Below are 14026 nucleotides of genomic sequence, written 5' to 3'. Positions count from 1 at the left end.
GTTTTAAATATGTTAAGATAAAACACAATACAACAGACCCATTCTTTCAGAGATTACTGGTTAGAATGAACGAAACAAACAAATTGAGTCTATATGAGGAAAAATATTAAGTAAATGGTAGTACAAGTGGCTGAGTCTGGGAGATGCAACCAGAAAATATCAGTATATCTGTGTCTGCCTAGGTGTTGGTTGACTTCTGCCACCTTTCCCTGTCCCTCGTGCTAAGTTCTAGAAGTTCCTGAGACACCAGAACCAAGCATCCGATGTTGTACCTGTACTGACTGCCTGCCAGCCCACAGAGAATGGAGTCCTGGCTTGCATGACATACATGGTGATGGGGCTGTGGTTGTCAGGCCCAGGTCTCCAGGAAAGCTGAGCAGTGGTGTCTGTGATTTCATCAATGGTCACAGCTTCTGGGGGACCTGGAGGACCTGGGAAAGAATAAGACCCTCAGGACTGGACCAGCACATGTCCAAGCAAACGCTCAAATATCCAAGCAAATGATCCACTCATATATATGAGGTATTGGCCCACTCATTTATTCATCCACTCATGATTTATCATTTTTCAGATTCTTTTTGTATACCTCTACATACCAGAACTCTTCAGGGCTCTGAAACACAGAGACCAGTGAGACATTCCCTCTCCTTCCCAGGTCTTATGGAATAATAGGAAAAAAAGTAAGAAATGATAACAATAGAATATTTGTTTTGATGTTAAGAGAGAATGTTGGGGCATACTAAGGGCTCAAATGCATTTTTCCCTTCATCATTACTTTGGGTTCCTACTACGGGTCTGGTAGTGTTATCTGGTGATATGGTACTGATAAATAATAGATATTGCTCCTCATTTTATGAAGTTTACAGTCTGGTGGAAAGGGTTATTTTAACTACTGAGGAAGTAAACTTGAGCAGAAATAGATGTAAGGTGTTGAGGGTCACAGTATTGCTCTGTACATTGTGCTACACTGTAATTACCAACACCCCACACCTCTCCACATTCAGTAGGAGCACTCGCTTGTGTGCAAGAAACTGCTGTGAAAATGACCAGTGCTCAAGAGTCCTGAGACTCTCTCTCTTTTGAAAGCAATTTAAAAATCGGACTAGAGTCTAAACATCCTCATTTACAGTTTCTGCAAGTCCTATCTGTATTTGACTACTTTTATTCTCCTAATGTTCATTGTTTCTGTCCATGTACTTAAACCACTGAAACAGGAGGAAATCAGACTTAAATGAAGACTTGAAATCATAAAGTAACAGAAGGATGGAAAGAAGTTAGCAAGCAAAGGCAAAATATCAATAGGACCAGAACAAAGACCAAAGTTTTCCTAGTTTCTAACATAAAAATTTCTGATCAAGTGTTAAATGACTTTCCACACAGCACATCATCTTAGGAGAGAAGGCGATCGTGAGGGGATATGATGGCGATCTCATGCCCATTACATAGGCACGAGGAGATACTCCTAGGAGGACACTAGTAGTCTAGTGTACTCCCAAAATACTAGTGGGCCATGTCACAGCCCTGCTCCAGGGGGTGGGTCCTGTCTTCTCACAAAGTGTTGAAAAGTTAACTGCAATTTCCCAAAGTAAGGCTTTCTTCTGGGATTCACTCCTTCACCCTTTATGTGATGCCCTATATTTCTTTCCTGTTTTAAAAATTATTTTTATAGACTTCAGGTGACACTAAATTTATCTTCTCCCTCCCACTCTTGAATGACATGTCTGGAAATCTGTATCTGGAACTGATTAATTTTCCATGGTGATATTTCAGCATGTCAATCTAATGCCACCTAGAAGCACTGAGGTGATCTTTGGTTTGGGGGATCCTAATTAACCAGGTGAAGTCCAGAAGACTTTCTTCTTCTTTTTTATCTGACCAGCTTTCTCATCATAGCATTTTCATCCTTTTCTCTTTACACGTGTTGCTTTGATGGCCTTTAGAATCTAAGCACCACAAATAGAAAAGGGTTCTCTATGAACTCCTCAAAGAATTAAGCTCCTAGGAAGTATCAGAGCCCACTGTTGGCTGCAGGAATCAAATGGGTGGTGTGAATTGGGTCTTTGGAGAGAGGATGGTATTTTCATGGCTTTGTTTATTCCTCTTTGTCTTCCTGCCACCTCCCCCCACCGAAGGGTAGCTATGACCTTATAGAATGTTTACTATTTTGGGGAAGTTGTGTCCCTCTTTCAAAATGACAAAATGTGTAAATGCTTGTACTCTGAGCAAAATGATAACATGGTCAGGGGCCCACAGAGGTTTTTTTTACAAGCAGTGGCAGATGTTTGATGCCAGTCTCCACTCCTTGCTCAGGGATCAGTGGTCTTTTTAGGTGCCATTAGAGCGCTACAGATTATAAAGCAGACATCAGAGAATTTAAGCAGCCAGAATTATTTTCAAACACACAAACCTCTTATAGCGCAGTGAAATACATTTCTGCCTCCCCCCTGTAATATTCAGAAAAGCTGCAAGGGCAAAGCAGTAGGCGATAAAACAGGAGATTATAGTTTAAATGGCATATTAATTTATTGGCCTTATTAACTGATGAGACTAGATTTTCTTTTAGACTGGGTTTGCAAAATCCTTTTGGTATTTGATGTTATTTTCTGTGAAATGAAGTATACATTATCATTTAAGAACTTCAAGTATTACTGATTTAAATATTTATTAGTCTAATTTATTGGTGTTTAAACTGCTGATCTGAACATTATTCTAATTAAATAAAAGGAACATTTTTCAGTAACAGAATTCTTTTTTTCCCAAGGGAAGAGCAGACTAGCTCCGGTGCATTTTTTAAAAATAGAAATGCATTTCTTTAAGTTATTCTATGTGTAGATATACTTCAGTTGAAAGTTTTTTTCCTTATAATTTATCCTTATCTGTGCCATGACCCAAAGAAATTTAAAGATAACCAAAATGTACATGAAATAAATGCTATTTTTCTTTAATTTCTCTTGACAATTAATTTAAGTTGCTGATACCTACACATTTTCCCTTCTCACATTCTGCCCGGAGCACATAGCACCCCTTTTTGTTGCTTCAGGTAATACTTGGCTTCCTATGCACTCAGATTTACCCTGCCATCAGTACTGATAACCTGGACTTTTACTTTCTTGGACTGAAAGTTTGCCATGGGCTCAGCCAGCAGGCCAAATATACCTCAACAACAGCAGTTAGGGATTCTGATTAAGCAGGTGTGAGCCAAGAGATTATTTTGATACTGTTCATTGGCTTTTTATTTTTAATTAAAAATATTTTTGTAGAACTGTGAATTGAATCCAAGACCTTGTGAATACTAGGCAAATTTATTGAGCTACTCTCTAAGCCTGGCCTTATTTTTAATACTTTGCCAACACCTGAGCAAGTACAGGTTTATTTCTGATGTATGTATTGAGTGGCTAACACTTTAAATTTCATTTAAAAGTATTTCTTAAAGGTCCACTTGCAGTTTCTTTACAAATTGGCTTGATGAGGCTTGGGAGGTGCTCAGCTAGGTTGGTCATACTTTTAGGTCCATGTTAGGTCACGGTGGTAAAACTCATTCAAGAGTGTCTCATAAAAAACTAGTTTTTACATCACTCCCAGAACTGTTGACTACATCCCAGGCAGTCAAGAGGTGCTACTCTCCATAGCCATATTTTTACAACCTGAAAAGCCCTATTAACCTTAGGGGGAAAAATGAAACTGGGACAAAACCTGATGATAAATTTACTTATACCACTGTTTAACCTGAAACATGAATGTGGTTTAGCCCAGATAAAACACAAAAGGGCATTGTTGCATCACTTTTTGAATTTTTTAGCTTTTGTTAATCTCAAGCTATTCTAGAAAGTCATATCCATTCCAATGAGAAATACTTCTACTTGAAAACTCTGTGGGCTGTTAACCACCGTTTATGATGTTTAGCTCATGGCTGACTTTTTTCCAGAATTCTAAAGCTCGGAGGTTTTAGAGCTCTGTGGTAGAGTAGATATCACAAAAATATTTTAAGGGCAAAGAACAAATTCCAATACCTCTTACAATCAGGTCTGCAGCGGCAGATAGTCTGTCCACACTTGTCTGGACCATGCAGACATATTTCCCAGCATGCTTTAGTTGGATGTTTCGGATCATCAAATCACCAGCTGAATCCTGCTGATAAAGTAAGGGAAAGTGGCTACAGTTACTTTTTAATGAGCTCCAAATATTATCACACAAAGGATACTGTGACTAATGGATTTATTTTACACTGGCTGATGAAAACATTAGTGATGCAAGCCATGGCCTATTAAAAAGATGTGAGTCTGCCTGAGAGATAAGAACACTAACATTTTCAGAATGTACCTACAAGAAGACCTGTGTTGTCTGGCATCTCTGGATCTCTGGAGATGTCTGCCACCCTTGTTGAAAGAACTTAAATTTACACAAGGTGGCTCTTGATCTAGTCTCATGGGTTTCTTTAGACATGGTCTCAGCCTGTAGCCTGCGTTGGCATCCAATACTTTGGAATTCTATATTTGGAAAGGGAAAGAAAGTCCACATTTGGAGGCATCTACATTTTCTTGCACAACTCTGTTTTGCAGCCAGAATTTTGATTGCTCCAGGTTTGAATTAAATGATTATAAAGACCAGACTCTCCAAGGAAATCTTGCATCACCTAGCGTGGAACAGTGCTAATTTGTTTTTCAAATGCCAAATGCATGTTTGATTAGCAGATGAATAGGACTAATTACATTCTAGTATGAATGTCTATGTGCTCCAGAAATACTTCTACACAGTCCACCAGCACGGTACTTTTTTTTTTTTTGGTACTGGGGATCGAACTCAGAACCTTGCACTTGCCAGGCAGATGTGACACCACTGAGCTACATACCTGGCCCAACACAGTACTTTTAATACATATGAAGGGAAACCTTCACAGGCTATCACAAAGGTGGCATTTAGTTGAAGAACTCTGCTACACCTTGCAGTTTGGTTTCATAGCTTTTGTTAAACAAAAGCTGAGAAAACAGCTGTTTGAGCAAGCAGCCACCTAAAGGACCATATTTGGAATGCTGTACTTCTAAACCCTAAAGGGTGATAAGATAATTTTGGGGTAAATTGGCCCTTCCAGGTTTTCATATTCCAAATTTACGGGAAGAAGACATAGACCTTGCTGTTAACTATTCCTCCAAATGGCAATATTAATGGATGATGCTTAACCATACTTTGCAAAAGGCAGGCACCTTCTAGGTTAGTGGTGGCCAATCTATGGAAAGCAAGCTGCAGCAGGCTATTTGTTACCATCGAAAACTCTAAAAGGTTCAACATCACTGTTCTAGATGGTTACATTAACTCAGTAAATATAGTTTTGCAGATGAGGGAACTCTAGCATAAAGAGGTGAGGTGGACAGTGTGAAGCCTCTTAGCTAGCTAGTAAAGGCAGGCCCAGTACCCAGTCAGCTCCAGTTTGAGTTATTCACAGTAATGCTACACTACTCTCCAGAAAGACCATATCCTGCTCACATCCTGTTTGAAACTAATGGAAGTAGGGTTTTCTCTTTGTTTCAATAGAAGACATCACACTTATATTTAGCAAGGAAAATGAAAGAGATGGAACTGCCAGTTGCAGTAAGTGGGAATGGAAGAGAGGCAAAAATATATAGTAAATGGAAAGCTGCAGTTTTGATACTTAGTTATCTTGGGCTGGCTCCTGCTGTGTGATTTCTTCTAAGTCTCTTAATCTGTCTCAGCCTTAGCTTATTGACCTTTGAAAGAAGGATGCCTTGCCAACTGTACTATGTTGTGAGAATCAAATGAGACTGTATGTCTGTGTGAAATCCTTTCACAGACTGTGAAGCAGACAGTAAATTTAAACTGGTATTATTGATGATTATGATCAATTTTCTTTGAAAAACAATCATGTCAAAGACCTTAAGTCTAATTCAAGGAGACTTGTGATATTTTTCATCTGAAAGTTTTTATTTATAATATTTGTATTCTCATCCAGTTTCTACTATTTGCTGATCATGTCTTATAATTACTTAGTAAAATGAGAAAATAATCGCTAACCTATTTCATAGGGAATTTGTGAAGATAAAGTAGCTAACAGATAACAACAAGATGATTGATAAATGATTAGGCCCTTTGCAAACAAAGGGAATTATCATCCTCATCATGATACGTGTTATTATTAATCTTTTTATAAGACATTTCACTTGTCAGAACTTTAAGCAGAGATTTAAATAAAAAGTGAGCCTTACAAGAGGATGTGTTTAAGGAAGGTGGAAAGCCATCTTGATTTTAAGGTAAAACCATATTAGCATTAGGAAAATGCCTCCCCTACCCTGATAATTCATTTTTTTCACCAAAGTCTTCAAAGAAACTTGTTGTAGCTTGAATATTTCAGAACACAGCAACCTAACACTCATGATTTTGTGATTTAAAGCTTGCTCTATTTACTCTCAAATTTTGCCTAGATTTGCATCTTGAAAATAAACTGAGATTTAAAAAATAAAGTCAAGATTAAGGTAAGAATCTCACAAAGGAGATTCCTTTGGAAATAAACTCTTATCTGAGTATGGCATTTATGCTCCTATCAAAAAGAACACAAAAGTGCCAGCTTATTTTATCCAACTGTGCTTGTGCTGATCCAAAGAGCATTTGAGACTATCAAAGGACAATGAAACAATAACTTTTCTAGAATGTCAATAGGCTAAGTCTAACAAGCATCATTTTCATTATGCTGAGGCAGGAAGCAGACACTGAAATGAGGCGGACTTTAGAATGGTACGGGTTTGCTTCTCTTATTGTCAAGTCCCAACACTGCAGACATTATTCATCCTGGGGCTATTATACTTAGATATCACTATCTGTAGTCCTATCCTTAATTTTGCACTTATTTCGGCAATGATTGATTGGTGATGGTACCAGTTTCACAGAGGAGAAAGACATTTTCCACAGGCCAGCAGCGCTTGGCTCATTATGGTGTTTCTATCTGGGCCTCAGCGCTGGTACTGCATAGAGACCACATATGTCTGACTGGTAGCACATCCAGTCCGATCTTTAGGCACCTCTTCTTATTCACTGGTATCAATGACATTCTGGGAGATACTGTTTTTAATATCTTTCCTATTTAAGAATTTAATTTTAGTGTAAAACTACCAGTCTGCTTTATAAAGAATTAATGTACTTTGTTATATACTATGTTCTTATATATACTGTGTCATTATAGTCAATGTTATCTTGCCTTCATGTAATACAAACTTTAAAATTTATTAAGAAATTTGTTTTTTGTTAGGCACAGGTCTGCGTATGTTTTTAGACCTCAAGGTGTTTAAAATCCTCAGTGCCCTTGTGAAGTCTCTAACGTCTCTATCAGTTAGCCAAAGTTATTAAATTGAACCAAATGAAGGAATGCGGTCCAGAATAGTTAGTATTGGTAATGTTATCCAGTCTTTTTCAACTAGGGTTCCAAAAGAGAACGCCTAATGAACTGAGACATCACTGATATAATGAGTTAACTTTTCTCCTTTGCATGTACAGTGGTATCATTTGGATACTGTTCCTTGAGAAAACAGTCATTCAGTTCACTTTGGGTATTCCATAACTCAAACTCTGAGAAAGTTAGTGTACATAATTAATAGAACTAGCACTATACTTCAGTGGAAAATATAACCCCAGTATATGATATGGCTTTGAACTCTGTAGGCCATTTACTGTATATTCAAGCCAAGGCAAGATGAGATGAGTAAATAATATTCTTATGGCAATACAGAGGGAGAGCTTTTAAAACCAGAGCCCCATTTCTCTATTCTGTTGTGTTTTTGTAAGCTCTGTCCAAGGGAAGGGAAGTCTGAGAGAATATTTTTTACCAGTGGAAATGTAGGGCTATATTCTGGCAGAAAAAACTTTTGAGAATAATTTGAATATTTTTAATACATCCAATTTTTTTCCCAGATTTAACCTCTACTTATAATATGTTTAATGACAATACACATTCTTATAGAAAGTAAAACATTTCAAAATTTCAAGAATTTGGATTCAAATTAACTGGAGATAATAAATAACCTCACCAGACTTTCAGAATCAAGAAAGTAAGTGCAAAGTTATAATGATGAGTCTTCTATAAGTACCAAAAGGAGTGCAATTAATGACCTAAACATTAATGAAGTTATCCTTAAGCCATTTTCCTAATAAAGTTCTAAGGTATATTGTATGCTATGAGCAGACAACTTGGACTTTGACGTTTTAAGTTGAGTGCTGCAGTTTAGAAAGATTGGAGGAAAATTATGTCATACAACTCCTATAAACTTTAGTTTCTTGATGCATTCACAGAAAGGAGTAATTAACCCATACAGTTGTTATAAAATTGTGGAGCAGGCTTGCTATATACAGTTAAGCAAAAAATGGTGTCTCATTTATTATGCAAAAACAAAACAGGAATTAATCAAGAATTTTGCAAAATAAGGTGTTTGAACAAAATCACTATTTTATAACAGTAATTTATTTTTTTTCAATTTAATCTAAACAAGTTAGTCTGACAGTTCCTAGAGTTTGTTTGCATTCTGTTTTATGTAGATAGCATGATATTAATACTTACCCCTCCAACTCTTTCGAAATGGTCCCCTTCCTTGTCGAAGTCTATCAGATGTTCATTAAATGACCATGTAAACACAATGTCTAATGAATGATCGTGTGTCACCTGACATGGCAGAACAATGCTTTCTCCAACAGTGACATCCATGCTGGAAGGAGGAACCATTACCCTTGTTGGATCTAGATTATTAAAACAAAATCAAAGTTATCCACACAGCTGTGAGTTTGTGGGGAAATAAAATGTAGAATCTTAAGACCAAAATGAAAGTAGTTTTGCTTTGTTTCTTCTTAGACTGTGACCAAAAAAACCTCAGTCATCTGTGAAGCCCAGATTCAAAATGGGAAGTCATTTTTAATATGAAAAGATGAAACTTCTTTTATGCAAACCTTTTCAAATCAGCAGACTCCGCAGGGAACACTGAGATTAGACAACAGAAGATGCACAGTGAAGTGCCTGCCTCCTACAGCTTGCTCAGAATGGTCTTTAAAGAAAGGTTTCGGATCTCTCTAGTTTCATGACATCTTAGCTGAGTACAAAGAAGAAAAATTCATGCTAACTTGAAGTTTTTGGGGATTTTGTTTTTCTGGGACAAGAGTGAGATGGATAGGAAATTTAGAAAATTCAGGAAAATTCAAAGAAGGACCAGCAGCCACCACCAAGACTAAAAAGTAAACAAAACCCATGCCAAACAAACAAAACCTAGATGAAATCCTGTTTTAATTTTGGAATAGTTTCCCTCAGTCTTTTGTTTTGGCATATAGCTTTTTAGTTTTGCTTTGCATCTTATGGTACACATACAAGGCTCTTTTTTACCTCTACTTAGTATAATATAGATATGTTTATATTTTTGTCAAGATAGTTTAATAATCTGCATAATGTTCTATTACATTTAAAGTTTTAATTATTTTGAAATTAACAGGCATTTTAGCTAATTTTATTACAAATACAATGCTGTAATGAACATCACTGACAAAATGATATATCACTTTTTTTATAATAAAGACTATCAATTAGTTTTTTCCCATTAAGTTTATTGATACATTTTAGGTATACAGTACAGTTACATTCATCATTGGGATCTTGTACCTTTACATGATGTATCTTGGTTCTTATTTTTGCTCCATTCCCCTGCCCTCCCTTCATCCCCTCAACCCTTCCCTATTTACAAAGACTTTGTTTCCATTTTTTCATTTTCCTATATTTTTTCTTTTCCCTTGTTTTTAAATCCACCCTTTACATTACAGCTGTAATTGGGATGAAATAGGTTTAGTTGAGATGAGTTATAAACTCCAAAACTACATTTACACATGTGTAGTCTCTTATTGTTCATTGCAACATAATTTCATCAACAGTATGAGTGTATAATGGTAATAAGTGTTTTGAATTCAATATAAAAGCCATATAAGTATGTAAAGAATGACATTCTGAATTTAACCATATTCTAGAAATTTTTATGTACTAAACTTCAACAGAAAACTACAAATAAGACAAATCAAAACCAAACAAGATAAAAGAAGATTGATCAATTCTCTTTCATATTCATAGGGTTGTGTTTCAGCTATGAGGTATATACTAAGAGAATCTCTTGGATAAAAAACTCACCTGGAAATTTTGAAATTATATTTCATAGGAAACATTTTGGTTTTATTTGACAAATATTGGTTGTGAATATGTATGTAGTATATGTGGAGTTTTAGTACATGTACAGATTTTGTAGTGATCAAACCCATCACCTCTTACCTATAACCTCAATCATTTATTGATGGGCCTACTTCTTGACAATCTTCACTAAAATTATTTCTATAACAAGGGCATTTACAACAGTTTTTCTTTTTTATAACTAGGGAGGGCAAAAAACTGTGGTTGTTATAAAGAGAAGTCTCTGTATTAAATAGGTTATAATCTAGTAGTAGGATATACTTTTGCTGTTTTCTCAATATAAAAAAAGACCCTGATAAATAGATGGATGTGCTTTTAGTCACTATTGAATGTGTGATAGCTACAAAATGAGACACGAACAACAGATACTGCCAGCTAAGAGGTAATGGGACAGAAATTCCCTTATTTCAAAGCCTAAAGCTATTGTAAGCCACATAATAAAAAGCTATTGATTCACTAACCTTCAGGAATAGCTATGGACTAAGATTTTGTTTTGGGTTGAGGAAAAGTAAATCTTATTCCAAGCAAAAATCTAAGAGTACCTCCATTTTGTTATTTGGAGTTTTTGAATTTAAATTTTTCTCATCTATACAATGAAAATTGAAACAGATAATCTGAGGCTAAAATTACATAAATGCATTTTATTATATTGCAAAGATGTCATCCAACTTTGCTTTAAATATCTGTACAATTATTTTACAATTTCGATTTTAATTTTCATGCATCATTTTATTCATTCACCAAGCATATATTCTGTTACAGGATATAATAAATAAAGGAGGTTGAGGAAATAATAATGATTGTATTAACTAAGTCTCTTAGAGCTGTTAATTGCTTTACCTGGATTATGTCATTTATTTCTAAAAAGTAGATACTAATATCATACTTGTTTAACAGATGAAGGTACTGATGCCTAACAGTGATTAAAGAACTGTCGGCAGTACTACTCTGCCCATCTTCATTTAGCTAAATGCATTATATCCATGCACAAGACAATCCAGAGAACAAGTCTATGGGCATAAGACAGCAATTTTAACTCCTGATTATATACAGTCAACTGAAGATATTTAAATGCAAAAAGAATCCAAAGAATTCCTGCCACAGGGTACAAGTGGTTTCAGTGGGATTCCCTGCAAGAGTAATGAATTTACTGCCTCAGGCAAAGCTCTAGCTTGAAGCCTACATGCCATATTATGGATGTAGAGTCAAATGTCTAGGCTCAAATCCTTAGAAATATTTGTCTCCTTACCTCCTAACAATTTGGGGTATCAACAAGGGGTTGGCACCTACCCCGTGGCCTGAAATTGGCCATGTTTTCATCTTTTTTCTCCTTTGATTCTGGGGACTGAACCCATGGTCTTGTACATGCTAAGCACATGCACTACCACTGAGCTACACCTCCAGCCACTTGGCTCACATTGCTGGTTGACATTTGTCTTCTATAAAAATGTTGATCACTTTATTCAACACGCAGGTATCTAGAACAGAATTGTGTTATTGGTAAATCACTGGCCTACTAACCGTGAACCAGAAAAGGTTCCTTAAACAAAAGATCATACTAGGACAGCTGATATGCTGATAGCTGCTAATCCATTTAATATTTATTGTTGATTCATATTCTGAGCTTGGAAGTAGCAAAGATCAATGCAAAATAAATCATGCACTGTACCACACCAGAGAGGTATCCTTGGGACTAGAAAAGATTAAACTAAAGAGGTTCAAAACCTCATTAACTCCTTGCTTTTCTCAAAGCGTATGTCTCCTCAGTATTCTTGTTTACTGTGTTATGAATTCTGATGTTTTTTAGTTGATTGATGTCCTTAAATTTGAATACAAATGCTGTACACAAAAACAGATGGCTTTTTTGTAAAAACAAACTGTCTACCTTCCTTTGGTTTTAATTCATCAAGATCAAGAAGAACCTATATTTATGACTTCTGAAGAGTCACTCTAGCTATTGTTCTGTGCATAGAACTCTCAGAGGCAATTAAAACTCAAGATGAGAATTGATGGCTGGATTGGGTGTAACTAAATAGCAGCAATAAGTAAGCCGAACAACACCCTTAAACTTTCCTTCTTGTGGTTGGTTCATACTGCAGAAAATGACAAATTCAAAACTCCAGAGGACTGATGCTTAAAACTACTTATTCATCAAGTGCTTAACCTTCCCAGAGTTAAAAAAAATTCTTTACTTGCTACAGTGTTTTCTAAACTCTATGGATGACACAAAGTAAAACTAAGTATTTTGTTTTAAAGACCACCACACAAGGAAGAGTTAATTTCTGTACTTAATAATCAGATTAACGACTAGATGCACAAATTACAACATGAATTCAAACCATACTACTTTCTAACTTGGTTGGTGGAAAGACATTCTGCGTTAGAACTATGAGGTGTGGTCCAAATATACCGTAAATGTTTGAATTAAAAATATTATTATAGTAAACAATACATTGCGATTAATTCCCCTCAGAACAATCCCCTTCACTTCAAACACACTTATCCCTTCATTGTTGCCACCCTTTGGAGGAATTCTGGAAGTCATTTTGCATGAGTGTCTTTCTGGGGTTTCATAAAAAATACGGTAAATGATGCTGCTAAGAACCGTCCGGCAAAAAGGCAGTGTCATAGAAGCACCTTTGTGTTTTCTCGTGTACCTTATTCGCTGAATCTGGCACTAGGAGGCTTCTGGCTCAGACTCAGAATGACCACGAAAGGTAAACTTTTTGAATTGGTTCTAGACATCAAGGCAGCTACGACAGTGGAACTAGACAGTCATGAAAGAAGACCTCTAGAACTGCTTCAGAAAGTGAACAGAATAATGGGATTTATGTGTTCAAAGTGATTGGATTTTGAAAGGAATTAACGATAATGCATCTTTTATTGTAATACATTTTTAAAAATTAAGTATTCACCTTAAATTTTATTACCTCATACTACATGTACAATCAAATGCTTTTGGGCCTATAGACATGAATTTCATTTTGGTATTGTTTGCCTTATACTATACCAACCATTCCACTTAAGTTGACAATTTCTTTCTATTTTTTTCATAGTATCAAGATATTCACTTGGGGCCTATTAGCAAAGTAATTAATGTGTGTTTTTTAGCCATCTTAATTCATTTCCTGTTGTTAGCAAAGTTCTTGAATGTATTGATTTTGATAATTTTTTGGATAGGGTTTTACCTTCCTTTTTATAGTTAACTTTTATAGTGAGATTTTTAAACACGAGATTCTTCAAAGGCCTCGAGCTCACCTTTCATGACATAAAAGGGACTGGACAGAGAACTCTTGGTAGTTAAATGCCACAACAAAGATTTTTGATTAAAATAACCCTGGAGGTAACATCTCAGAGGTTGAATTGTAGCACTCTATAATTGGCCACATTGTTTTCAATAAGAATATAATCAGTGTTAAATAAACTATTCTTATTAACTATGCATAAAACACACATCCGAAAGGGATACTGTAAATATTAGATGAGTCACAATTCACTGTGATTTCAAGTTAGACTAACCTTTTTATCAGAGATGAAATTTAGTTCTACACTTTAAAAACTTAACTACACAGGTACACACTGGAAAATGGGTAGTTCACAAGGTTAAGAGTTTTGTTGTGCATGGAATGTGCCAAAGAAAGTGAGTGCAACCTTAACCAATGCATGTAGCACTGCATATGGTATTCCAAGGAGGTAATAATGTAGTTGTATTTTGCATTAGTCAGAGTGCAACTTACAAGGAATGTCCTTGGGATTCACTGACAGATTAGTGCACTTAGTCTAGTGAAGGATCCAACAAATCTAAAATATCTG

At 35.9% G+C, this 14026-nt stretch overlaps 1 protein-coding gene across 4 annotated transcripts in view; it reads right to left on the bottom strand.

Moving 5' to 3' along the window:
• Positions 1–14026, bottom strand: part of LOC104866129 (contactin-4) — a 536780-nt gene that overhangs the window by 22306 nt on the left and 500448 nt on the right. For 3 of the 4 annotated variants that reach the window (XM_033756986.1, XM_033756985.1, XM_019208307.2), the window contains 3 exons: positions 8558–8733; positions 4011–4131; positions 273–431 (listed from right to left, as the gene is read on the bottom strand). In XM_033756986.1, the coding sequence (XP_033612877.1) occupies positions 273–431; positions 4011–4131; positions 8558–8733 (456 nt within the window). The remainder of the gene's footprint in view (positions 1–272; positions 432–4010; positions 4132–8557; positions 8734–14026) is intronic. The other variant, XM_033756987.1, reaches the window with a different exon arrangement.

Source organism: Fukomys damarensis, unplaced genomic scaffold (assembly GCF_012274545.1).
Source record: "Fukomys damarensis isolate Sample0158 unplaced genomic scaffold, DMR_v1.0_HiC HiC_scaffold_28, whole genome shotgun sequence".
NCBI lineage: Eukaryota > Metazoa > Chordata > Mammalia > Rodentia > Bathyergidae > Fukomys > Fukomys damarensis.
The sequence above is the reverse complement of the archived record's forward strand: the minus strand, read 5'-3'. Positions and strand labels throughout refer to the sequence as shown.